The 23,730-nt window shown below is 45.0% G+C and overlaps 1 protein-coding gene across 10 annotated transcripts in view; it reads right to left on the bottom strand.

Moving 5' to 3' along the window:
• Nucleotides 1-1,124: 1,124 nt before the first annotated feature.
• The window catches only part of Dop1b (DOP1 leucine zipper like protein B), a 106,719-nt gene continuing 84,113 nt past the window's right edge, over nt 1,125-23,730 (bottom strand). For 5 of the 10 annotated variants that reach the window (XM_078044606.1, XM_078044611.1, XM_013357804.4 and 2 more), the window contains 11 exons: nt 22,908-23,052; nt 15,703-15,785; nt 15,048-15,157; nt 14,795-14,941; nt 12,602-12,663; nt 11,777-11,905; nt 5,129-5,265; nt 4,644-4,699; nt 4,235-4,393; nt 2,394-2,523; nt 1,125-1,625 (listed from right to left, as the gene is read on the bottom strand). In XM_078044606.1, the coding sequence (XP_077900732.1) occupies nt 1,374-1,625; nt 2,394-2,523; nt 4,235-4,393; nt 4,644-4,699; nt 5,129-5,265; nt 11,777-11,905; nt 12,602-12,663; nt 14,795-14,941; nt 15,048-15,157; nt 15,703-15,785; nt 22,908-23,052 (1,410 nt within the window). In that variant the 3' untranslated portion in view covers nt 1,125-1,373. Of the gene's footprint in view, nt 1,626-2,393; nt 2,524-4,234; nt 4,394-4,643; nt 4,700-5,128; nt 5,266-11,776; nt 11,906-12,601; nt 12,664-14,794; nt 14,942-15,047; nt 15,158-15,702; nt 15,786-22,907; nt 23,053-23,730 lie in introns of those variants that run through there. The other 5 variants (XM_078044608.1, XR_013437019.1, XM_078044610.1 and 2 more) reach the window with 5 other exon arrangements.

The following is a 23,730-nucleotide window of genomic DNA, read 5'->3' as shown; positions in this document are numbered from 1 at the left end:
ACTCTGTGCTCACCATGGAGAAGGAGCTCCAAGCCAGGAACTGAAGCAGGGGAGCGGGCAGAAGACAGAGGCTGCCAAGCCAGGGTTATCTGAATGTACAGCAGTGCCTGCCAAGTGGTACAGAAATCCCCGAGGAGACCGTAAAGAGAAAAGGCCAAGAGCGAGCGCTGACTGACTTGTATTACATAGCACGCACTTGGAAGGTACCCAGACGTGCCGCAGTCTGGCTGGGCACAATTCAGGAGCCACTTGTCAAAAGAAACTAACTTTATTTTTAGAACTACAAACGCCAAACAAAACAGCTCCTCAGGAAAAACCCTCAGAGCCCAACTGCCACCACCAGCTTCCACAAGCCTCTCACCCCCACACCAGCCTCTCCACCTCCCCCAATCCTCCTGCTCTTGAGGCCAATTGGCTGGGTTGTGTGGGCGGAGCCAAAGAAGTCCCCCAATGAGCAGCTCCGTGGAGGAGCCAATCAGCTAGATGTTGCTGGGGCCGCTGTGAGCCAATCATCAGCTGGCAGTCTGAAGGGCAGGGAAATAGCCCAATGAACATCACCGCAGAGGAGCCAATCAGCTAGATAACTAAGGTTACAGTTGTCAGAATTTTAAAACTACATAATTCTTATGCAGTGATTTTTGTGGTCAAGAGCCAAATATGTTGGTATATATTACACACACACACACGCACACACACTCACACAATTTTGGTACTGGGGATTGAACCCAGGGATGCTTTACCACTGATTCACATCCCAGTCCTTTTCTTTTTGAGACAGTGTCTAAGTAGCTAAGGCTGGCCTCAAACTTGTGATCCTCCTGCCTCAGCCTCCCAAGTCTCTGGGATAACAGGAGTGCACTGCCACACCTGGCTACTATTGAGATATATCCAAGTGCTTACCTCTGCTGAATCGGTAACAGGGCAATTATTATTTTCAGAAAGCAATATATTTTAGCTCTAAAATTCAGTATCAAATAAATGTTGAAAGGACATTTGTGTGAAACATTAAAGATAACATTCTTAAAAGTTTAAACTTTTTGAGAAAGACCCATTCATCTGCTTCAACAAAATGACTTCTTCATTTTCTTTATACTTTACTTCATATTATAAATTGTGCACTGCCATTAGATGATATATTAATTTTATTTCCATTACATAAATCCAGGAAGAAACACAGAATGAGATCCAGATATATTACAAGGCATTTAGGGAGGTGTGTTTTGTTGCCGGACAGAGAGTTATCTGAAATTAACTTCTGGAATTGAAACAAGAGTTGCTTAAAAGTACTATCCTGGCTCCTTTTTTGTATAGACAGTTTCCGGGTTTTCATTAAAGCATCAATAAATGAACTGAACAAATTCTTTCTTATGAAGTTAACATTCTGGGTGTTCCAAAAAATCATATTCCACACATTCCTCCAGTTGTCTCAAGACCCTTGGGCTCTCGGTGACGGGAAGCTCTGCGAGTGGAGCTGTGGGGGCATCTGCAGGCAGCTGACTCTGGGTTTTAAAAGCACAGTTGAGAGTCCTGAAGAACGGCACCAACTGCCGAATGCTGGGAATGGAGTGCTGGCGCAGAAGAGGAAACTCGCTCCTCATGGTGAGCTCATCTGAGCCGCTGATTTCCTGCAAAACCAAGACCACAAAAATGATGTGGCTTTACTAGGGGAGATGCCCACGAAGCACCTGAAGCAGCCACACCTAAGAGATGAGTTCTTCAAGAAAACTCATGCCCAGCTCAGTGACAGGGGCAGGGACTCAAACTGCAGGTCTTCTATTTATTTATTTATTTGGTTATAGGGGATTGAACTCAGGGGCACTGGACCCCTGAGCCACATCCTCAGCTCTATTTTGTATTTTATTTAGGATCTCACTGCAGAGGCTGGCTTTGAATTCCCACCCAAGCTGAGGCCTTCCATTCCTCCCAGTGGGCTCTCCCTCCTCCTGGATGCAAGAGCAAGCTGGGGAAGGTGACTTCCATGGGACTGTGCCACCAAGGGAGATGTATCTTAGCCACTGGATGACAGGTAAGAAAACAAGGTGGAATTTCTAGTCCTTTCAAGTTTTAAAACTTGTATTTTGAAAAACTTACAAGTCATTAAAATCAAGTCACATAGAAGTTACTTTCTCACTACTTAGCCCTTTTCCCAAAATATTATTATTTTTTGGTACGAGGATTTTTGTTAGAGACACTTTACCACTGAGCCAAATCTCTAGCCCTTTTTACTCTTTATTTTGAGACAGGGTCTCTCTAAGTTGCTTAGGGCTTCACTGAGTTGCTGAAGCTGGCTTTGAACTTGTGATGCTCTTTCCTCAAGTCTCCTGAGCCACCAGGATTACAGGTGTGCATCACTGTGCCTGGCATAAATGTAATTTAAAAAAGAAAATATTTACCCCATATTTCAATCTCAGAAGCTCTAGAATCCTAACAGTGTGGGGTTTGCATTCTTGATGATTCTCCTCTAGATCTGGTAGGAAGGCAGGGCTCTCTGTGTCCACCTCTGGAACAAATGCCCATCTATAACTGGAGAGAAAAACCAAAGGTCAGACATGCTGGATCAGAGCCCATGTAAAAATTTTTTAATTTTATTAAGATATAATGTTTGCCTCACCCATTTAATATATACCACCCAATGGCTCTTATGATGTTTGAAAGAATTATACATTTATAAACACGATGAATTCTAGAGTATTTATTACCCCCAAAAAACCCCTGCTCTCCTCGGCTCTCACACCTGGATCTCCTCACCCCTTGGTCCAGGCGGCCCACTGCTCTTCCTGCTGCCCCAGGGCTTTCCTTATTCTGGTGATTCCACAGGAATGGAATCACTTTATGTGTTCCTTACACGGGCTCCTCTCACTTAGAATAAGGTTCATTCACGTGTAGCATGTCTCAGTTCTTCATTTCTTTATGCTGTTGGGTGAGATTTCACTACCATCTGGGCAAGAGTTAGTCTCCACTTTTTGGCTAACACTACTGAGAACTATCTGTGTGTATCTGAACCCAGGTTTTTTTTTTTTTTCTTTTTCTTTTTTTAAAATAGATCTTTTTTGGTGATTTAGGTTCACATTTAAATCGAGAAATTACAGATTTCCATATATCACTTATCTCCCCTCATACTGAGCCTCCCCTACGACTGACATCCCAAGCCACTGTGGAAATTTGTTACAATTTGTGAAATTTGTGAATCCACATTGATACACCATTATCACACAGCATCCATAGTTTACATTAAAGCTCATTCACCCTTGGTGGTGAACTTTATAGGTTTTGACAAACATGTAATGACACATACCCACCATCACAGTAGTCTATAGTAATGCCCTAAAGACCTGAGCCCACTCCCCTTCTTCAATCAATCCCTAATAGCCACTGCATTTTTTTTTGTACCAGAGATTGAACCCAGGGGTGCCCAACCACTGAACCACATCCCCAGACCATTTTAATATTTTATTTAGAGACAGGGCCTCAACTGAGTTGCTTAGGGCTTTGCTAAATTGCTGAGGCTGGCTTTGAACTCGAGATCTTCCTGCCTCAACCTCCCCAGCTGCTGGGACTACAGGTGTGTGCCACAGCAATCAGCACCACTGCTCTTCATACTGTCTGTGTAGCCCTGTCTTTTCTAGAATGTCATACAATTTGGAATGATACAATGTGTGGCCTTTTGGTTTGGCTCTTTCAATTAGTAATACGCACTTAAGAGAACCCACAAATGTTTTAACCTCAAGCATTTCCGCAGGACTACTCCTTGGTGGGCCAGGACAGAGAGCAGTGGCCTTGGGGGCCAGGCATGAAGTTAATCCCCGAGCAGCTGTGTCGAGCCTGAGGGAAATGTGCGCCAGTGTGCAAAGTGACTGGACTCGGCACATTCTGAATAAAGGCATTCAGATTTAACTACAGATGGACAATAAAATCTATGTGAAGGCAGCGAGGACCACAAGGAGGTGACCCCCTGTTCCAGAAGCATCCAATAGCAAAAAATAAAAATGTATGTTCAAGCAAAAACCGCCCAAACTCACAACACGTGCGGGCACACACTTCGCAGAGACACTCGTGAACACCACTGCAGCCAAACTCGTGGAACGTCAGGGCTGTGCGTGGCGTGGCATGGGTTCCCAGCCCGCTCTGGGCCACTAGAAGCTCATAATGGGGCTTCTCGCTACTGCAGGGGGGAGAGCAAGCGAAGCTGAAGGAGAGGAAGGCCCCACTGGGAAGGGCGGCTGGTCTGACTTACATTTGAAACAGCGGCATCTTGTCGGGTGGGAAAGACAGCGCCGTGTCCAAGAACTTGCACGCAGATAAGTACAAGAGGAGCTCACTCGGGGCCATCTCCCCCACTGAGGGCCCGTTTCCATCAGCCACTGAAACTTTTGTTCTGTTTATTTTGCTGTTTCTATAAATTAGCAGAGACATTTTTGTTATAAATCTCTTCACATCTATGAGAGTTCATTTCCTTATGAAGAGTTCATAAGGTGAAGTTTTCTTAAGAGATTTTCACACTAGCTGGTCCCTTCACAAGTCCTCTGAGAAGACAGTACTTGGCATTAGACAACCCTCCGTCACACAGGAACGTCCCTTAGCCCTGACACACACACACACACACACACACACACACACACACACACACACCTGGTTCCACTTACCTCAGTGACTCGTCTTCCTCTCTCAGATCATCTTCAAGCTGGATGAATGTCTGAATCTTAAAGAGAAAATGTGTATTCAAGTAAATATCGGGAGGAGATTAAATCTACTAAAATCAATATGTCTAGAAGAACTAGCAGGGCTGGGGACACAACTCAGTGGTAGAGTGCTGGCCGAGCGTGTGGTGAGGCCCTGGGTTCCAGCCCCAGTGCCACGGAGGGGGGATCTAGCAAATAATATGAAATGGTACAAATCAATTGGCTTAACTGACAGGAGGGACTAAACCAGGATAAAATATTCTCTATTTAACAAGGAGCCGACTAGTACTACCAACCTGATTAACAAGTTTCAGATAAAATAAGATTACACATAAAAAAAAAAAAAAAAAAGATTACAAATGGAGTGGCATACTGCGCAACAATGAAAAGCATCTCAGAAACCCCAGCCTGCTCTCAGGACAGACAGTAGGACAGACAGGCGGACTCACCAGTTCAGAGACCATTATTGGCCACAGTGAGGTGAGGTGTTGAGGAGATATCCTTAGCAGCAAAACTCTGAAAAAAAGAAACATCTGAGCAGCAACTGTGGATGTCTGTCCAACTCTGAGATTGTCTGTCAGGCGCTCTACGGAAAGAAGATTTTAAAGATGTCACGCAAAGATGCAGCTTGGGGTTTCTCATTAGCCAAAGAAGAAAAAAACAAAACTGCTAACTGCTTTGACATTTTCATGACAGTGCTGGGGGGAGGGTTCTGTGCAACCCGCTGCCTGCAGCCCATTCTGGGAAGTGAGCAGGCCATGGCCCTGAAGGAGGGGAGCCAGATGGCTGTCAACCCCCAGCCATAGCTGAGGAAGGCATGGCCTCTGACAACCTGTGACACTTACATCTCCTCCTCCTCCTCTTTTTTTTTGGTACCAGGAATTGAACCCAGGGAGCTTAATGTCTTGAGCCACATCCCCACATCTTATTTTTCTTTTTGAGACAGGGTCTCAGTGTGTCGCTTAGGGCCTTGCTAAGTTGCTGAGGTTGCCCTCGAACCTGTGATCCTCCTGCCTCAGCCTCCCAAGCTGCTGGGATTACAGGTGTGTACCACCATGCCCAGCTACATCTTCTTCTAAGGATGAGAATTAGGAGACATGGGAACCAAAGGCAGCCTTGGCTGAGTGACGTAGATGACCTTACAGATTGCCCGGCAGACAGCACAACTTGGGGGGGGCGGCGGTGGATGGGAAGTGAAGCAAGTGAATAAAATAGATTTATCCAATAAAGTTTGGATTTGGTGACCATGCAAAAAATAATTCCTCAAGGGAGAAAAACACCCCAAGCTAAATTCTCCGACCTTTAACATTCTTCCCCACTGAAATCACTGTTTGTAGAATGAGAGTTTTAAGGGTTTCTTAGGAGTGTAACACTGCTAGAGCGAAAAGCTCAATGATGGTCATGCTAGCTAAGATCTGCTGCAGAACATCAGCAACTTCTCTTTTTTTTTTTTTTTTTAAGAGAGAGAGAGAGAATTTTAATATATATATATATTTTTTTTAGTTTTTGGTGGACACAACATCTTTGTTTGTATGTGGTGCTGAGGATCGAACCCGGGCGGCACGCATGCCAGGCGAGCGCGCCACTGCTTGAGCCACATCCCCAGCCCCAGACTTCTCTTTATTTGAGCTAATTTAGGTGGGTTTTTATTCTTTGTCTTTAAAAGTAGTCTGACCAAATGAAAGAAATGCACAGCTCAGATACTTGAAAAGCTGGTTTTATTTATTTATTTGGTAGAACTGGGGATCAATCCCAGGGCCTCACACACGCTGGCCAAATGGATGCACAGCATGAGGACTGTAGTTAATAATAGCGTGTTATATCTAGCAGTTAACCAGGAGCACACTCATGAGCTGCACCCCTCAGCACTCCCCACTTTAAACATTTTTTTAAAAATATTTATTTTTTAGTTTTCGGCGGACATAACATCTTTATTTGTATGTAGTGCTGAGGATTAAACCCAGGCCACATGCATGCCAGGCAAGCGCGCTACTGCTTGGGCCACATCCCCAGCCCCACTTTAAACATTTTGAGACAGAGGCTTATTAAAGTGGCCCAGGCTGACCTCAATCTTGGGATCTTCCTGTCTCAGCCTCCTGAACAGCTGGGAGTTCCACTGTAGCTGGCAAGCTGGTTATTTTTAAAAAGAGGTTCTCACTTCTGGTTCTAGACAAGGGGAAGGAAGAATACTACACCCTGTTCTTACTCCAACTGCAGCAGAAAACCTTGAACAAAATATGGAACCTGGAAGGCACGGGGCGAGGGAGATGAGAAAGGGAACAGCTACAACAGTGCATGACAATGAGCCATGCTCAGGCTGCCAGGCGAAGAGCCCTTCCTCTAGATGCACACTCTGGAGGTGCTATGCCAGCCCTCACCTTACTGAGGAAACAGCTCCTTATTTATTTTTAAAAAAGTTGTTTTGGTGTTTTTTTTTTTTGTGGTAGCTGTAGATGGACAGCATGCCCTTATTTTGTTTATTTTTATGTGGTGCTAAGGCTCGAACCCAGTGCCTGACACATGCTAGGAGAGCTCTTTGCCACTGGGCTACATCCCCAGCTCCTGGAAAAAACAGCACCTTGACCCCCTTTAAAAACTGTTTTGGGCTTATTATAGTTTCTCTTATGATCAATGTAAAATTTAAAAATCTGTATATGTGAGGTGTACGTGATGTCCCCAGGCTCCCAGTGAGACACAGGGTGATCAACATAGTCCAGCAAACCGACAGCAGCGCCATCTTGGAGCATCACTTTTCTTTTTTTGTTGCAAGGCATGGGTGTGCTCCTGGTTAACTGCCAGGATGTAACGTGCTATTATTAACTCAGTCCTCATACTGTGCATCCAGTGGCTTTGTACAGTGGAATTTATGTCTCCCCATCAATGTAAGATTTATGTCACTCTGAGCCAAGATGGGTGCTCAGCCCTCCACTCCATGCACATCGATCTCTTTCACTGCTATCTGATGGTGCTGTAAATCAGGGTGAAAGAACCTAACGAGAAATGTTAGAAGTCTGCCGTCCCTGCCCTTTTTGGTTGGGCTAAGCTATCCACCAGGAAGTGCTATCCCTCCTTAGAGGCAGACGTGGTCACTGTTCCATGGAGCATCTTGAGGCCAGCCAAGTGTCCCAAGACTCGGTCAGAGACTGCTGTGAATGCACTCCAGCCCCTCACACTGCTGGGCCTACCCAGGCACAGCGTTGGGGACAAGGACAATAAGTAGGAAAGAGCTTTGTAAACAGCTAATCAAAATCGAGAACAGGGTAAAAGTATATTATTTTAAGCCAGTACTTTTTTTTAGAAATGTAGCACTTGAGTGGGTGTAGTTTATTGGGAGACTGCTTGCCTAGTAGTGAAAGGCCCTAGGTTCCATTCCTAGCATTGGCAACAAAAAAGAGAGAAAGAAATGTACTTGTTTTACAAATTCTTTTCTTTCCCCCAAGAGCTCCCAAACCACCTTCTATTTAAGTCAGCAATATGCTGACTTTATTACATATGAAAAAACAAATCAGTATATTTGTGGATTTGGGGCTGGGGCTCAGTGGTAGAGCACCTGCCTAATGTGTGTGAGGCCCCATGTTCAAACCTCAGAAGCAGTAAATAAATATTGTTATATTATAATCATATTTTAATGTTATTACTATGTTAACATCATATTTTTAGTATTATTAGGGATCATCATTGTAATAGCGATATAAAATGTACATGCTAGTACACAGCCCCCAATTCTGTCCCTCAGTGGAATGATTTCTCAGAATTGTTTGGATAGACACATTCTGCACACCACAGCTTGAGAAAGGCTGCTTGCTGGCTACTCTTTTTTTTCATTCTAGCCTCTATGCAGCTGGAAGCATCTCTGTAGCTCTCTGGGCTTCACCCATGTCTTACCCAAGATGTGGGAGAAGGAAGGAGCTGGTGTTTGCTCTCAGACCAAAAGGAAAACAAGGTACATGCCCAACACATTCTTCATTTCCTACTCGCTCCTCTATCGATAAAGGAGACTCAGCGTTCCCATTGAGACTACTGTCCCCTGGCCAGGTTTGTAAAGCACATCCAGAAGCTGCATGTCAACTGTGGGAAACCTGACGCCCATGGTTTTCACCCCTGCATATTCTGTAGGCATGCATCCAAGTTCAGCTCTGATCTGCTTCCAGCCAAAATCAATGGAGGGCTGCCCTCGTCCTCACTGGCATTCTTGGTCTCCCTCTGATCAGATCAACCTCTTGGTAATTCACGTAAGGCATGCCATTTGCATCTGTCAATATACAAATATCTGCTTTCATGTATCTTAAGTGTTCAAGATATTATGAGCTGAAGATTTTAATGTGCATTACATGTTGAAGTTACGTCATCTGAAGCATAAAGACACTTCATTATTGCAAATATAAATTATTATAATTAATAGTCATAAAAGTTGTTAATATTTTATATTAAAACAATTAAGACCTTCCAACAGTTAGAAGCTTGAAGTAGACTGATGATTAATACTGATATTAAGAATCATATTGGTGAGCATAGTGGTGTTCGCCTATAATCTCAGCAACTTGGGAGACAGAGACAGGAGGATCCCAAGTTCGAGGCAAGCTTCAGCAACTTAGGAAAGGCCCTAAGCAACTTGCCAAGACTCTGGCTCAAAATAAAAAATAAGAAGGACTGGGGATGTGGCTCAAGTGGTTAAGCTCCCCTGGGTTCAATTCTTAGTTCCAAAAACAAAGGAGTCAATCCTGATGACTTCAGGAAAAGCACAAATGAGACTTCAGATGTTGAAGAACACACACATTGAGCTGACACATGTTTATAAGCAAAAAAATTTTTAAAGATCGGAGCAAAAGACACATCGTGTTTCTACCTAAAAACAATCCAAATGCCCTTCCATTGGTGAGGGAGTAAATAAACTACAGAATAAAATCTCCTAGAAAAAAACATTAGCTACTAATAAATGCAGTGATGTGGATTACTCTCAGATATATTATGCAAAGAGAAAGAAGCCAGACTCCAAGGCTATACGCCATGTGATCACATGTGAATGACATCAGGAAGCAGACTGGTGGCCCCAGGGGCTATGGGGAGGGGCTCACTCTCAAGGGCACAAAAGCTGGGTGCTGTGGCACATGCCTAGGATCCCAACTAACTGGGAGGCTGAGGCAGGAGGACTGCAGGTTCAAGGGCAGCCAAAGCAACTTATGGAGACCCAAAATAAAGTAAAATTGGTTGGGGGGTGTAGCTTAGTGGTGGAGACTCTTTCATGAAGCCCTAGTTCAATCCCCAGTACTGCAAAAAAAAAAAAAAAAAAAAAGAGGAGAGGCATGAGGGAACAATGAGGTGGAACGTTCTACACCTTGACTGTGGCGATGTCTATATGCATGGGCTTATCAAAATCCACAGAACTGTATAACCAAGGGGTGACATGAACTACATGTAAATTACACCTTCATGAATCTGATCAAAAGAAAAAAAGATTTATTCTATGATTTTATTTGTAGAATTGTTCATTATGGTAGCCTTTATAACATGAAACAACAAAATCTTGTACTAATTTTATTTGATGATTCTATTTAGGCCATGAGTCTTAAGAAAAATAAATTCCTGTTTGGGAATTTTTTTCATATCTTGGAGGAGGGTGAATTAAAAGCAGAGTATCCACTTTGCCACCTGTTTTGGTTTGGATCTGGAAAGTCACCCAAGGGCCTGGTCCCAATGCAGCAAGGTTCAGAAGCGGGGATTTTGGGAAGTGACTGAGTCATGAGGCTTGGACCCCATCAGGGGATTAATTCCCCGAGAGCTGAAGGGACAACTGGGAGTGAAGGAAGCTGTAGGCGGTGGAAGTCACTGGAAGGGCCTACCTTGTCTCTCTCTCTCTCTCTCTCTGCTTCCTGGCTATTATGGGGTGAGCAGCTTTCCTCTACCACACGCCTCTGCCATGATGCTCTGCCTCACCTCGGGGCCAAAGCAATGGAGGTGGCCAAGCATGGGCTGGAACTGTGAGTGAAAGTAGACCTCTCCTCCTTGGAACTGCTTTCCTCAGGCATCTGTCACCGCAATGGAAAGGTGACTAACACACCCCTTTAATGTTTTAAAGAAGAAAAAGAGGGGCTGGGGATGTGGCTCAAGCGGTAGCGCGCTCCTCTGGCATGCGTGCGGCCTGGGTTCGATCCTCAGCACCACATACAAACAATGATGTTGTGTCCGCCAATAAGTAAAAAATAAATATTAAAAAAAATTCTCTCTCTCCCTCTATCACTCTCTCTTTAAAAAAAAGGGGGGGGGGGCTGGGGATGTGGCTCAAGTGGTAGTGCGCTCGCCTGGCATGCGTGCGGCCTGGGTTCGATCCTCAGCACCACATACCAACAAAGATGTTGTGTCCGCCAAAAACTAAAAAATAAATATTAAAATTCTCTCTCTCTCTCCTTTCTCACTCCCTCAAAATCATGGATGATGTCTGTGACAGTTAATTTTTTTTTATGCAGACAAAAAATTTATATGAAGGAAAAAAGGGCCTTTACCAGCCTGTGTTCAAAGTGCTGATTGAGGGAGTTCTATCAACATGAAGTACAGTGGCTGTGGGAAGACGCCAGCAGGAGACTGGTGTGAAGACAGTAAACAGTCAGACTTCTGGGTCTGAAGGTCTGTCCTATCCAACACACTGAAATTCAATTGCCAATGTAATGCTATTAAGAGGTAATTAGGGGCTGGGGATGTGGCTCAAGCGGTAGCGCGCTCGCCTGGCATGCGTGCGACCCGGGTTCGATCCTCAGCACCACATACCAACAAAGATGTTGTGTCCACCGAGAACTAAATAAATAAATAAATAAATATTAAAAAAAAAAAAGAGGTAATTAGGCCACTAGGGCTCCACCCTCACAGGTGGGATAATCAGTGCCATTATAAAATAAGGAGTTTGACCTCCCTCTTGCTCTCCTGTCCTTCTGCCTTCCATCATGAGATGAAGCAGGAAGAAGACCATCATCAGAGAAATTGATGAGCCCGTTAATTTCCCAGCTTCCAGAGCTCTGAGCCAGTACATTTCTGTTCATTATAAATTACCTAGTCTCAAATAATCTGTTCTAGTAACTAAAGACAGACTAACACAGCCATCTTACCTTGTATCAATGGAAGGTAAAGGTGGTACTGATCAAGTTCTCCACTGAAGACAGCAAAAGCCTGGCGCTTTAACAGCATGGCTTTCTGCTCAAAACTTGAGAACAGTTTTAAAGAACTGCTCTGCATGTCTGGAACAAATATATAGCAGATAGATTGATTACACTTGGTAAGAAAACCACAGAGGTTAAGTGAAATTGAGTCCAGTGCAATTCCCATTTTCCCCACTGAAAAATCATGACATGATTAAGTGAGAGTGTGTGATAATTATTTTCATGTATTATTAAAAATACTCATTTCATTAATGATATATAATGACAGGGCAGTAGAAGAGGATCTGAGGTATAGAAAAATACTCCTGTTATGGAAAACAAATACTTTTGACACAAAGGTGTGAACCTGGCTGCTTTCAGCAGTATTTCTCCACAATAAAGTTGTAAAAAAGGCGTCATCAGGCCGGACACAGGCTGGGCACAGTGGCGCACACCTGGAATCCCAGTTCAAGGTCAGACTCAGCAACTTAGTGAGACCCTGTCTCAAAATAAAAATAAAAAGGTCTGAGGGGGTATAGCTCTGTGACTGAGCACCTCCGAGTTCAATCCTGAGCAATGAAGGAAAAAAAGAAAAAAAAAAAAAAGGGTTGTCCAGGCCTCCTAGTAAACAGAGGCAACGGGGAGGACACAGTCACGTAGTCCTGACAGTTGGCACATCTCATCACAGTTTAAGGCTCAGCACAGAAAAGGTTTGGGAGGGGTTCTGAAATGCATGGTAAGAGCCAGTTAGGCTGGCCTTGGTCCTTAAAGTGTGGCAAGGAACGCACAACTTACTCATTAGGTCCTTAAACATGGTTTTCTCATGAGTCAGAAGATGGTCAATAATGGACTTCCAACTGGATATTAAAAAAAGCAATATTAATTAAATTTGTGATGTTTGATAATAAAATTAAAAGCATCAAGAAAATAGCCTGCTTTTTAAATAAGATCTGTTTAAAAAAAGAACAAAACTGTTCTCTGAAAAGAGGCTGTTACACAAATACATAAGCTGTTGTATGAGGAAAGGATAAACCTTAGCATTTATTGTCTATTTTTAAAAACCTTTCTTTATGACCCTAGCATCAGGAAGAAGGATGCTCTGCCCAGCTGGCCATGAAGCCCACTCACACTGCCAGGGTGCTCTGGTTTCCCAAAGGTGCTCTTCAACATACCTATACCAGGCGATGCCCCAAGTTTTGTGGAGGGAAGGTGGTGGGTGGTGAAGACAAATATCACCCTTGGCTCTTACTTCCAAAGGGCTAATCTGGGTTACCCAGTAGAGCAAAAAGCTTATGGCCAGCCCTTTCCATACATCCTATCTGCAGACTCAGCCAATCATGGATTGAAAACACTCAGGAAAAAGATTGTGTTTGTATTGGACATGTGCAGACTTTGTTATTATTCCCTAAACAATACAGTAAAACAAGTATATACATAGCATTGACATTCTGTTAGGTGTTAAAAGTCACTTGGGGATGATTTACAGTACAAGGAGAATGTGTGTAGGTTCTATGCAAATCTAGTGCATTTTATATAAGATACCTGAGCATCCATGGATCTGAGAACCCACAGGGACAGAGGCTCCAAGCAGCCTTCTGGTGGCAGAACAAACATTTAGGGCACACAAAAAGGCTGTCCCAGGCATATGTGGTGGGCACACTTGTACGACCAGCTACTTGAGAGGCCAAGGCAGGAGGATTGCATATTTGTGACCAGCCTGGGCAATCTAACAAAACTGTCTCAAAATTAAAAAAAAAAACAAAACAAAAAAACGGGGGTGAGGGCTGGGGTTGTGGCTCAGTGGTAGAGCGCTCGCCTAGCATGTGTGAGGCACTGGGTTAGATCTTCAGCATCACATAAAAATAAATAAATAAAGATATTGTATCCGACTACAACTAAAATAAATAAATACACACACACACACAAATTAAAAAAAAAAAGAGAGAAGAGAAAAAGGGTGTGGTATTGTGAAGTAACCCTGTTATCTCAGCAACTTGAGAGGCCAAGGCAAGAGGATCACAAGTTTGAGGCCATCCTCAGCAATTTAGCGAGATCCTAAGCAGCTTAGTGAGACCCTGCCTCAAATTAAAAAATAAAAGGGCTGGGGATGTGGCTAAGCTACATCCCTGAGTTCAATTCCTAACACTGCCAAACAAACAAAAAACTCTGCCCCCATCTGCACTGTCTCTCCCCACACCTCCCTTGTCTTTAAAAAAGGCCCATTCAGCAAGCCAGGGGAGCCACTAAGTGGGTTCCTTGATTTCCAGGAAAAGGCACAGGAAGCACATCTCGCATCTGTGTCTCAGGTGATCTCTAATGGCAATGCGGGGCTTGGCCCACTGCAAGATCTCAGTATGAACTTGGGGTGTATGAGCTGAGAAATGGGGTCAAGATACCACCTGCACCACAGTGGGCTCTGCCACCTCAATGCTGGCCAAATATTCCATGATGATGATAAAGCAGCATATCTGGGCACAGTGGCACAAGCCTGTGGTCCCAGCTACTTGGGAGGCTGAGGCAGGAGGGTCAGGAGTTTGAGATCAGCCTGGGCAGCACATCAAGATCCTATCTCAAACCCACAAACAAACAAAAAATTCAAAGCAACACTGGACCAAATGTCCCTAGAACACCCACAACCCTATATTATGCTCTTCAGGAATAATGCGCTAACTCGCTCTCTCTCCTTTTTTTTCTTATGCTAGGGATCAAACTCAGGGCCGTGCATTCTAGGTGGGCACTCTGCCTCTGAGCCGTACCCCAGCCTATGCACTCTTCATTTAGCAAAATTATTCTTTTGATGAAAAAGGCACCTTTGTATCCTAAGAGATTCTGAGTGCCTTTCTGGTGAAAGCCTGGCTGACTACGAGCCTGTGACATGTGTCCTATGATCGGAGTCGATGCTAAGGGTGTGCTTCCATCTCCACAGTGATAACTACTGAACCACAACCCCGAGGTCCAGAGTGCGCTGTCCAGGGCAGCGTTTCTTACTGAACACAAGAAGTATCCATCTGAAAGAAAGCAGGGTCCAGAAACAGCTCCAGCACGTCCTTCTTCCAGGCGCGTTTCGTGTAGGCATAGCCGCTCAGGGAGCTGAGCAGCTGGGCGCTGGCCCGGAAGCTTGGAGCGTTGTAGGCGCTAAACGGGGATGGGAAGAGCACAAGTCAAGGTCAAGAAAACCCCTAGATTCTTCCTCAAAACACATTCTGCATCTGGGGGGATGAAAGGGAGGAGACAGTCTCACCTGTGGTTGCGTAAGTAGGGAAAGACGTAATAGAGCAAGCGCGAGATTAAGGGCACGGCCTTCTCTTTCTCGTCACTGCGGTAAACCATGTCCAGCAGAGAAGCCAGAACCTAGAAAGACCAGAAGGTAAGAAAACAGAAACAAATATCCTCAGGAGAAAAGCCCACGCTGCAGCTGGAGGCCTGCTGTGGTCTGGATGAGGCAGCTCCTCTCAAGGCTCCGTGGGTAAAGGCAGATCACCAGCCTGGGGCACTGTTGGGAGGGGGTGGGGCCTTAGTGCAGGAAGTCAGGTCACTGAGGACAGGTCCTTGAAAGGGATATTGGGGTCATGGCCCCTCCTCTTGGTACTTCCTGGCCACCAGAGGAGGGCAGTTTTGCTCTACCACACCCTCTCTACCATGGTATTCTGCCTCACTACACGCCCTAAAGCTTCTGAAATTGTGAGCCCAAAGAGACCTTTCTTCATTTTGACTTGATTTTCTCAGGTACTTTGTCATAGCAAAAGGAAGCTGACAAACAAGGTCCTCACTGACTTTGGAGCTCACCTGGGAGGGTGAGCCCACACTCACTGGCACCTGAGAATGAACACATGCCTTTTAGATAATTCAGGATGGCAAGCATTTCCACAAGGGACGACACTCAGGTGTGTATTTACCTCTGCCAGGAGAGAGAGGGCTTGCACACTGTAAACCGAGGGGGCAGACGCGGACACCATTGCTGAAGCCGCAGCAGCATCTGCTGACAGAAAGGCATTTGTGTTTAACTATGAGGGTCGGGTCACCATATACTGCCCCTAAAGCATCACATGAACCTGAGTCATGAGCTTCTCTTTCTTATTGACTGGGTTTAACAAAGACATTGTTCTTGGTTAACACTGAATTTCATCAACTAAGAATGGAGATATTTGGACAAAATAAATTAGCACCAACTCACCCTTTCCCTCCTCATTTCTATTCTTGTCATTATTTTGCAAACTTCAATATCCCCTTGGGTGATCCATCTAACATTCTGGTCCCTATGTGCCTTGACCTCTTCCAAAAATCTGTGACTGTGCTCCAGCCCAGTCACTAAATGTGTTTGTCACATCCCTGAGCTCACATATTTCCAAAACCTCCATTTCCAGCTATGAACACCCATAGGGGATTTCCTAAGTCCCTGTGTGGCCTCCAGTCCTCTACTCTGCACTAGGCCCTTGTCTCTTCCCTACCTGGCAACACCTGTACCTCTCTTGATTCTCTCTCCTCTGAAGAAATCACCTAAAAAAACTCAATGCTGGCTAACCCCAACCATCTACAGCTATGACTAGAATGTGGTTTGGCCTGTGGGGCCTTTCAGAAATGATTAGGTTAAGAGGGAAAAATGCCTTTTCTGCAGGATGGGGTTAGTTCTTGTGGGTCTGGATCAGTATCAGAGAGTGGGTTGCTAACAGTGAGGCCACCACTACTGTCGTTGATTCTTCTGCACATGCCTGCTAGCCCTTGATCTTTCTTATGACAGAACACAAAGGCCTCACAAGAAGCCTAGCAGATGGCAGCACCAAGATTCTGGGACATTCCAGCTTTCAGAACCACAAGCCAAAACAAACTTTTGACTTGCAATCCTCCTGTCTCAGCCTCCTGAGCTGCTGGGATTACAGGCATGCGCCATCGCCCGGTCAAAATAAACCTCTATATATTTCAAAAGGGACCTGATGCAAGCAGACAGTCTTGTCACATGTTCCTGGGTGGTGTGCTGGCTTTTCTCTCTCCGATACAATTCTTTTACATCCTCCCTCAACACCACTCCCACTGATAACATCTCACCCCATATTTCTTTTCTTTTTAAAAATTTCTTTTATTTTTTAAAAAAATATCTAAATAAAGATATTATGTGGTGTTGGGGATTGAACCCAGGGCCTTGCCCGTGATAGGCGAGTGCTCTACTGCTGAGCCAACCCCAGCCCCTTTCACCCCATATTTCATTGAAAAAATTAAGGCAATCAAAGGTCACCCTTTCATTTTACCACTAAGAAATTATTAACCCCAGTGTTTACATTTATGTTCTCTGTCTCATCTCCTATTTTAATAGACAGCTTTCTGGTTCTTATCAAAGAACAATAAGCCCATTTATGATCTCAATTCTGTCCCAACAGCGGTGAAGAACTCTGCTCTCAATTCTCCTCTCCCTCTCTTGCATTAAGAGGAACTAACTACCACATCATTTCATTGCCATGCACGCAGGCCCTGAAACACTCCAGCGTAAAAGCAAAGCATAAGAATAAGCATCTTTGGTCCTTAGTTCTAACTGGTTATTGCCCTACTAGTTAAGCTTCAAGGATTCTCTCCATCCACTGTCTCTACTCCTACCCCAACCCCTGCTTCACCTACTCCATTGAGTGTTCCCCTTCGTCATCCCAACCACATCCCCACGGCTTCGTATTGTCCAGTCCAGCAGGTCCTGTCCTCCCTTAACCATTTCTACTCCTGGAAACTCCTAGGCCCAGGATTCTGTGCTCTCTCAGCTTTCCTCCCCACCCCATGACTGCCTCTTCACCTTTTGCTAGATGCTTCTCTTTTTTATATATCTTAGCTTTAACCCATGTAAGACCAAGCTCAATGTCCCTTTCCAACCCAATGATCTCCTCCTTCGGTCTTCTCTACCTCAATAAACTACTTAAGCCCCAAACCTAAGTCATCCTCGATTGCACTCAATCCCCAATCCTCCTGCTGGCCTGAATTTAAACCACTGCTCGCCCTGCCTCCCAGCCAACAGCATCTCTTTCCCAAATGACTGTGAAATCCTTTAGGCTAGACTTCTGGCTTCCACTGGCTCAGGACACTCTGTATCACTCGGACAGCCTAGGTGATATTTTCTTTGGTACTGAGGATTGAACTCAGGGTGCACTTAACCATTGAGCCACATCCCCAACGCCCCCACCACCACCACTTTTTTCTTTTCTTTTTTTTTTTTTTTTTTAGAGACAAGGTCTCACTGAATTGTTTAGGGCCTCGCTAAGTTTCTGAGGCTGGCTTTGAACTCAACAGTTCTCTTGCCTCAGCCTCCCAAGCCGCTGGGATTACAGGCGTGCGCCACTGTACCCGGTATTTCTAATAATTTTTTGAAGCCAGGTAATCATATTACACAACACTGTCTCAAGGTTATATTTAATTGTTGCACAAAAGCCAGGCCCAGCAATACTTGATGCAATCAAGTTGCCAGAGCCCGAGGGGTGGGTGGAAGCGTCCTCAGCCAAGGCAGAAAGAAACGCCCAGTAGGGCAGCCAGGGAGGAGGGTGCACTCCTCCCCTACCACCCCCAGTCACAGCGCAGAAAGCACAACTGCTGGTTATCGCTCGCCAAGGGCAGTACTCAGAGTATCTTCATTACAGGATTAGGTGCAACTACTTCTTAGGCAGACCACAGGGCCAGCTATCTAGCAAATATGGCATAAATAATGGTGTGGTATCAAAATCTGCCCAGCGCCCTGCCCTTCCTCCTTTTGGGAAGAGAACCAACTTTTGGGTGAGAGCCCACATCACGTGGCTCCTGCCCTTCCTCTGGGTTAGGTATGTCACCCAGAAGAGCTACCAGAGTCATTTGAGCATCTGGTCACTCCACTGCTTAAAGCAGATATTATTAGCCCTGGGCTTTTCATGTGCAGGAGCCCAGAGTTCTTCATTTGGTATTTTTGTTTTTGTTCATCTGCAATAGACTTCTGTTATCTGTAAGGGAAAAGAGCCCTGACTCAAGGACGCGTCTTCCCTTGCATATAAAAAATGACCAACTTAACCAGATGAGGTGGCACATGCCTATAATCCCAGAAGCTTGGGAGGTTAAGGCAGGAGGATTTCAAGTTCAAAGACAGTTTAGCAACTTAGTGAGGCCCTAAGCAAATTACTGAGGCCCTGTCTCAAAAAAAAAAAAAAAAAAAAAAAAAGGCTGGGGATGTGGCTCAGTGGTTAAGCACTCCTGGGTTCAATCCCTGGTACCAAAAGAAAAAAGACCCATTTAGCATTGTTTCTGTGGATATATCCATCACTAACAATTCTGAAAGAAGAGTAATATAAGCTAAGGAGTTTTGAACATTTACTCTGTGGCAGGTACTGTGCCATATAGTTCATACTGAAAACAAAAATGTAATTTCTCTTCACTGTATTTAATAAAACTGGGACTAAACTTACCTCTCATCCTGCATTAAGCAACAGTCCCCATGTTAAATGAAATGCAGAACTAGCACAGAAAATCAATTGCCCCAAGGCACGCTGACTCCCAAGAGAAAACTGTACACCACCTAAAGCTAGCTCATCAAAACTGGCAGCGCACTTACCAAGAGTCACTTCTGGGTCCTCACCTCATGCTGCACCCACAAATCCAAACCACTAACTCTTGTGAGAAGAAAGGGACTAGAAGAAGCACAAGTGCGTGTGTACACACACATACACACACGCACACTCCTTAACCTTTGCCATGTGATGCTTTGTGCTGCCTGGGGACTCTGCCATCATAGAAAAGACCCCTAGACCTTGCACCCCCAGAACCACAAGCTGAAATAAACCTTCTTTATAAGTTACCCAGTCTATAGTACTGTGTTTTTGGGAAGAGAAAATGGATTAATACACCCACCTTAAAAGATCTGTCACAACTCAGCTCAGCCAAGGTCCTGAAACTCTGCTGGGGACTAGAAGGAAATTCTCCTTCAAAGATTTGCCTGACAGCCCCCTGGGAGACATCCTGCAGCTGGCAGTTTTACCACCCACATCCAGCAATTGCTGATTAGAGAGCTTCCCCATCCCCAGCATATAAATACCCCTGTGTGAACAATAAAAGTTTGCAGCTTGATCAGAACTTTTGTCTTGCTGTCACCTTTCGTGTCTCTTGTCCCTTCATTCCTCCCCCTCTAGGTTCGCTGATGTGTCCTGCCGGATGGGACAAAACTCTATAAATATCCTTGCCAACTACATTTGAGATACTCCTATGACACATTCCAGTGTCTCCCTTACTGAGTGCCATGCCCTGAGATCTGCCTGGTTGGCAGGTGTGCCTGCGGGTCTTTAGGGCCTGGCAATTGACAGCCTAAACTACCACACTGAGTTTGTAACAATGATGTAGAGGCTGTTTTTGCTAAAAAGCACTGACTCTTCACTTTGGCCTGCAGATGCCCAATGGGAAGCAGCATCTCTGCCTGTGTCTCTATCTCCTTTACCACCTTAAACTTTGGGTCAGAATCCTATTTGGCTCTCCAGGCATGTTAATCACGTAGGGAGTGTCTGTGTAAAAACAGGTACTACAAAGATGATTAGTCCTAAATCTACCTAATTTATTTTGTCTTCCTTTAAGACTGAGGACACCAAGATAAAGGGTAACCAGGGCGTTTTCAAGACCTCCTCAGTGGTGCCTAGAAGTCTCTAGTCACTGCCCAAAGCTGCAGTCACCCGGAATAGCACAGCCTTGCAGACACATCACCTCACAATGGATGAGATCACCGTCCTAAGCAGGAACAATTACCCCATGACAGCAACTGTGGCTCCCCCACAATTAGGAGTAATCATCTCGTGGGAACTGAACTGCCCTTTTAAGCAACAAGGACCTCTCCAGAGTTACCTTGAAAAACTGAAGGAGATAATGATCAACCAGACCAGTCTGATCAAGACTGCTCTGCTCTCCACCAGTACTGTTGTGGTTTGGATCTAAAATGTCCCCCAAAGACTCATGTGTCAAAGGCTTGTGCGATGTCCAGAGGTGGGGTTTTGACCTCACCAGTGGAGCCAAATTTGAGGACATTATTGGGAGGCGGTGGGTCTTTGGGAGCATGCCCTTGGGGACTGTTCCTGCTTCTCTCCTTTTTGCTGCCACCCCCCCCCCTGCCTCGCCTCCCCCACCTCCCATTTTCCAGCTACCACGAGCTACGCAGCTTTCCTCTGCCAGGCACTCTGCTGTGATGCTCTGCCTCACTCAGGCCCAAAGCAGTGGAGCCAGCCGACCACCACGAACTGAGACCTCTGAAACCATGAGCCAAGAAAAACCTTTCTTTCTGGTCATGTTTTTTTCCCCAGGTATTCTGTCTCACCAACAGAAACCCATCTAACACAAGTCACTCTAACCCCCACCCCAATTCTTCCCGCCCTAATTCTTCCTCTACTTAAACCTACAGCCCATGTCAGTAGCCCCAAAGACAGGGCCAGTACGCCTGATCCGTCTTCCAAGTACAGCTCTATTGATTACACGCCTTTCCTGCTTTCACCATTGCCTTTGTTTGCTGTCTTTGGGGCAAAGAGTCAGACCTGACTTGTTGGGACTATTAATCAATTTTTGACTCCAATGACTGAATCCTTTTCCCCCCTTGGAACTGTGGAACCAGTAATAAGACCAAGCACTAATTGAACAGCATAAGAGATTTTTATTCTTGGCCGAGAATAGAAGTGGGAGACAAATTTATGAATCAACCCCTTTGGGGCTGGGAGATTACCCATATTGGGCAAAAGAAATGAGGAAGACAAATAGGCTAATAAAGGGGAGGAACAGTCATTTCTTTTATTATAATGAAGCTAGAGATTGTCTGGTGGTCACCCTGGATGCCACCTTAGATCCAATTGGCTTTGGCCAGCCCACCTGAAGAGGGACTTCTGGCCTTCAGGCACCCCGTGCATGTGCATTATCTAGGGAGGTCACCTTTGGGACTCTTCCTGGGCCCAGTGAAGGTTAACATGGCATCTGTCCCTGGGATGCCATCAGAGGGACCCTACTGTCCGTTACACACACAACTTAAATTGTTAAGAAGTGAAGACTGTTCATTCACTTAGCTGCTGAGCACAAAGGGCACTTGGGTGAACGGAAGTAGGCCTAAGCAAGCAGGACATGCTTTTTCCTTAGCTTAAACTTTTCCCCCTTTGGTCCTGGGGACTGAACCCAGGGCCTCCCATTTCCTAGGCAAGTACTCTACCACTGAGCTATACCCCTAGCTTACTGTTTAATTTTGAGACAGGCCTCCCTAATTTACCCAGGCTAGCCTTGAACTTTGGATCATTCTGCTTCAGCCTGGAGCAGAGGGATAGGCTTGGGCCACCAGGCCTGGCCCTAATCTTGCTTATTCTGAGGACAAGAGGCTGGAAGGCCAGAAGTTCCTCTTTGGATGGGCTGGCTGAAGCTGGCTGGATCTAGGACAAGCTGCCAGCTGTAGACCAGACAACTTCAGCTTCATCACAATCCCATCTGCATGCTGAAGGAGTACTCTCTGGTGCCAGACAATTGACCATCATGACAATAACCAGAAAGAACCATATAAGGAACAAGGTGGTGCCCAAACAACAGGAAAATATCTACCCATTCCCCGAAAATACATGCATATTCCTTCCCTTTATTAGCCTACTCCCCCATTTCTCTTATTCTTCATCTATGACCCCCAACCCCCAAGGGGTGGGAACTTGATTTGCAAGTTCATCTCCCACTTTTATTTTTGGCCAAGAATAAAAGTCTCCTTCAGTGCTTGGTCTTGTTAATGTTTCCACAATTCCAGGAGGAAGCAAGCACCCAGCCTTTGGGATTGAAAACCAGTGCAGGGCTGGGGCTGGGGCTCAGTGGTGGAGCCCTCACCTAGCATGTGTGAGGCCCTGGGTTCGATTGTCAGCACCACGTAAGAACACATAAAAAAAAAATAAAGGTACAATGCCTTTGTGTACAACTACAACTAAAAATAAACATTAAAAAACAAAAGCAAAAACAAACAGTACCACCTTCACTTCCCAACCTCATAGCTTCTCCTCTCTTTCTCCCCAGGTGTGTCTGTCTGTCTGTTTTTGGTGGTGAGAACACTTAAGCTCCTTCCAAAGGCCAGCGAGGGCCCCAGGAGGGCAGCAAGCATTACCTCTGATGCCCCCACACCTACCGTACAAGTCCTCCTCAGGGTCAGACTCTTCCAAGGCCACCTGTGGCTGAGCCTTCACTTCCAAGTTTCTGCTGAGCCAGCTGGTTTGTTCCAGGGAAGAGCCAGCAATGTTCCCTATGGCTTCCAGGATTTTCTGGGTGATTTCCTGAGAGCCATCAGAGGAAGAGGAATGGAAGTCAGTTAAGAAGTTTAGATGCGAAGAGGCAGCACCATCCAATAAAAATATAACTCAAGGGCTGGGGCTATGATAGTGCACTTGCCTGGCATGTGTGAGGCACTGGCTTTGATTCTCAGCACCGCATATAATAAATAAAATAAATAAATAAAGTTCTATCATCAATTAAAAAAATATATATATAAAAATACATATAACTCAGGTCATAACTGTGAGCCATTTACGTAACATCAAGTATTCTATGGTCACATACAAGGTAAAAAGAAACAGGGCAGCTAATTTTTTTTAAACATTTATTTTTTTAGTTGTAGGTGCACACAATAGCTTTATTTATTCTTATGTAGTGCTGAGGATTGAACCCAGTGCCTCACGCATGCTAGGCAAGTGCTTCTACCTCTGAGCCCCAACCCCAGTCCTAGAAGTAGCTAATTTTAATATGTCCTATTTAACCCAATGTATCCAACACACACAATGTATCCAATCAATATAAAATTACTAATGAGGTTTTGCACTTTATTTTGTATCTGTCTGGAACCAACATGCATTTTACATTTCTGGCACATTCAATTCAGCCACACTTCCAGGTGCGCAGTTAGGCAGCAGTCAGACACAGGGGTTTGAGCAGTTAGGTCAGGGGTGTAAGAAAAT

Source organism: Ictidomys tridecemlineatus, chromosome 3 (genome assembly GCF_052094955.1).
Source record: "Ictidomys tridecemlineatus isolate mIctTri1 chromosome 3, mIctTri1.hap1, whole genome shotgun sequence".
NCBI lineage: Eukaryota > Metazoa > Chordata > Mammalia > Rodentia > Sciuridae > Ictidomys > Ictidomys tridecemlineatus.
This window is presented reverse-complemented; position numbering and strand designations above follow the sequence as displayed.